Source organism: Lactuca sativa, chromosome 5 (assembly GCF_002870075.4).
Source record: "Lactuca sativa cultivar Salinas chromosome 5, Lsat_Salinas_v11, whole genome shotgun sequence".
NCBI classification, from domain to species: Eukaryota; Viridiplantae; Streptophyta; class Magnoliopsida; order Asterales; family Asteraceae; genus Lactuca; species Lactuca sativa.
This window is the reverse complement of record NC_056627.2, coordinates 316,520,777-316,522,739: the sequence shown is the minus strand read 5'-3', so window position 1 is coordinate 316,522,739 and position 1,963 is coordinate 316,520,777. Positions and strand designations below refer to the sequence as shown.

At 39.9% G+C, this 1,963-nt stretch overlaps 1 protein-coding gene across 1 annotated transcript; it reads right to left on the bottom strand.

Annotated features, from left to right (window-relative positions):
• Positions 1-230: 230 nt before the first annotated feature.
• Positions 231-1,732, bottom strand: LOC128126085 (uncharacterized). Its single transcript, XM_052763819.1, has 2 exons — positions 511-1,732; positions 231-265 (listed from the first exon to the last, which is right to left on the bottom strand). Exons 1-2 carry the CDS (start codon positions 1,730-1,732, stop codon positions 231-233), a joined length of 1,257 nt encoding a protein of 418 aa, XP_052619779.1.
• Between the last annotated feature and the right edge of the window lie 231 nt (positions 1,733-1,963).

Sequence of the window (1,963 nt, the reverse complement as noted above, 5' to 3'; positions counted from 1 at the left end):
AAGAAGTAGAAGAAGATAAGCTAAAAGGCAATTTAACATGTTTGCCTAATTGACATGCATGACATAAACTAGAGTCTTTATTGGAAGAACAAAAAATAGATTTATTGTGAACTAAGTGTTTAAAGACATGATGACCGGGGTGACTAAGACGTTGATGCCACAGAGACGGAGACACGGAAAGAAGAGTTTGAGTTGTTGGTGCAGTGACAGGATAAAGATCACTATTGCTTTCACATCGCATGAGAATTTGTTTGGTTTGAAGATCCTTCACAGAAAAACCAAAGGGGTCAAATTCAATAGAACAATTATTTTCACGAACAAAACGACGAACATATATAAGATTTTTAATAATAGATGGTGTGATCAAAACATTTTTAAGATGTAAGGTGCGAAACATATTATTGTGCGGAAGAGTGGAATATCCCATTTTAATCACAGGTATAGAAGATCCGTCTCCTACTAAAATAGATGAAGAAAATAAATGATTATCTGAAACAGACTTGAGAATACCTGCGTTGGCGTGAACGTGCGATGTAGCCCCGGTGTCCATATACCACCCATCTTGACCTGGATCGTTTAATGACATAGTATTAAACATTTGTGGAAGAGAAGTGGGCTCTGGATTTGTTGAATATGAGTTTTTGGGCCACAAAAAAGGTTGAGAAGTGTGACTGGTCTGATAAGCTTGCTGTGGACCAAAAAATAAATGTTGTTGGGCTGTGTTCGGCTGGACCCAAGGCTGTCTTGGTCCAAAATGATTGTTATGAGGAGCCGAATTAGGGCTTGGAAGAAGTCCAAGAGAATTTGGTCCACCATTTGAAGATTTGACTCCACCATTATTGTTGACCTGATGCCATCCGTAGACCCAATTCCCTAAAGAGTTCCCCACACCTCGTTGCTGATACGGTCCGTTCACAGGAGGTTCGCTGCCGCCATTGAAGTTTCGACCAGCATGTCTTCCGTTTCGACCACCTCTGTACCGACCGGCGTTGCGTCCCCCACGATGACCACCTCGAGATGGCGGCTGATTTGTCGACTCGGTGGCAAGGGCATGAGGCGATGAGGCGGTATCGGAGTGAGTAAGAGAAGATCGGCGACTGTCTTCTTGAATAAATTGTTGTTCCTCCTGGATGAGCATAGACTTAACGTCCCAAAACGAGGGTAGAGGGTCCCGATGACGGATTGTAGTTGCAAAGACTCGAAATTTTGGAGACAACCCATTTAAGGTGTAAGCAACAAGGTTAGGTTCAGGAACTTTTGCATCCATGTTATTGAGGAGATCAGCAAGGTTTTTGATACGATTACAATATTCTGTGACAGAAGAAGTTCCAATGGTAATATTTCTCAGTTCATTATCCAGTTGAATTACCTTATTTGCTTTGTTGGTCCGAAAAACTTTTTCAAGTTTAAGCCAAACATCATATGCTGTTGTCTGTTTCTCAAAAATCAGATGAAGAAGAGAGATTTCAAGGGTGCCATACATCCAAGACTTCACGATGGCATCTAACCGGGTCCATTCATCGTTGTTTTCTGCATAAATCTTTTCTTTTGGGGGTTCAAGATGATCTTTGACTCCGTATCCAATGCAATGGATCTCAAAAAGTTCACGCCAGATATCGTAATTCATACGATCCAAATCAAGAATCAAGGGAACAGCATGTTTGATGTTAATCGTAGAAGAAGGTTTATCAGAAAGTGTAGAAGATGATGTAGAAGAAGAGGATCCAGTCATTGTGAAAAACAATGAAAGGTGAAGAAATAGAACATAATAGAAGAAGAATCAAAGGAGGCAGTCGACAGAACAGAAAGCGACGCCTAGGTTTAGAGAGATTTCAGGAAAGTTTGATACGCTCTGATACCATGAAATCTTGGTATTTCCCATGAAAATCACCTTTCATTGATTGATATATATATATATATATATATATATATATATATATATATATATACACACACACACACA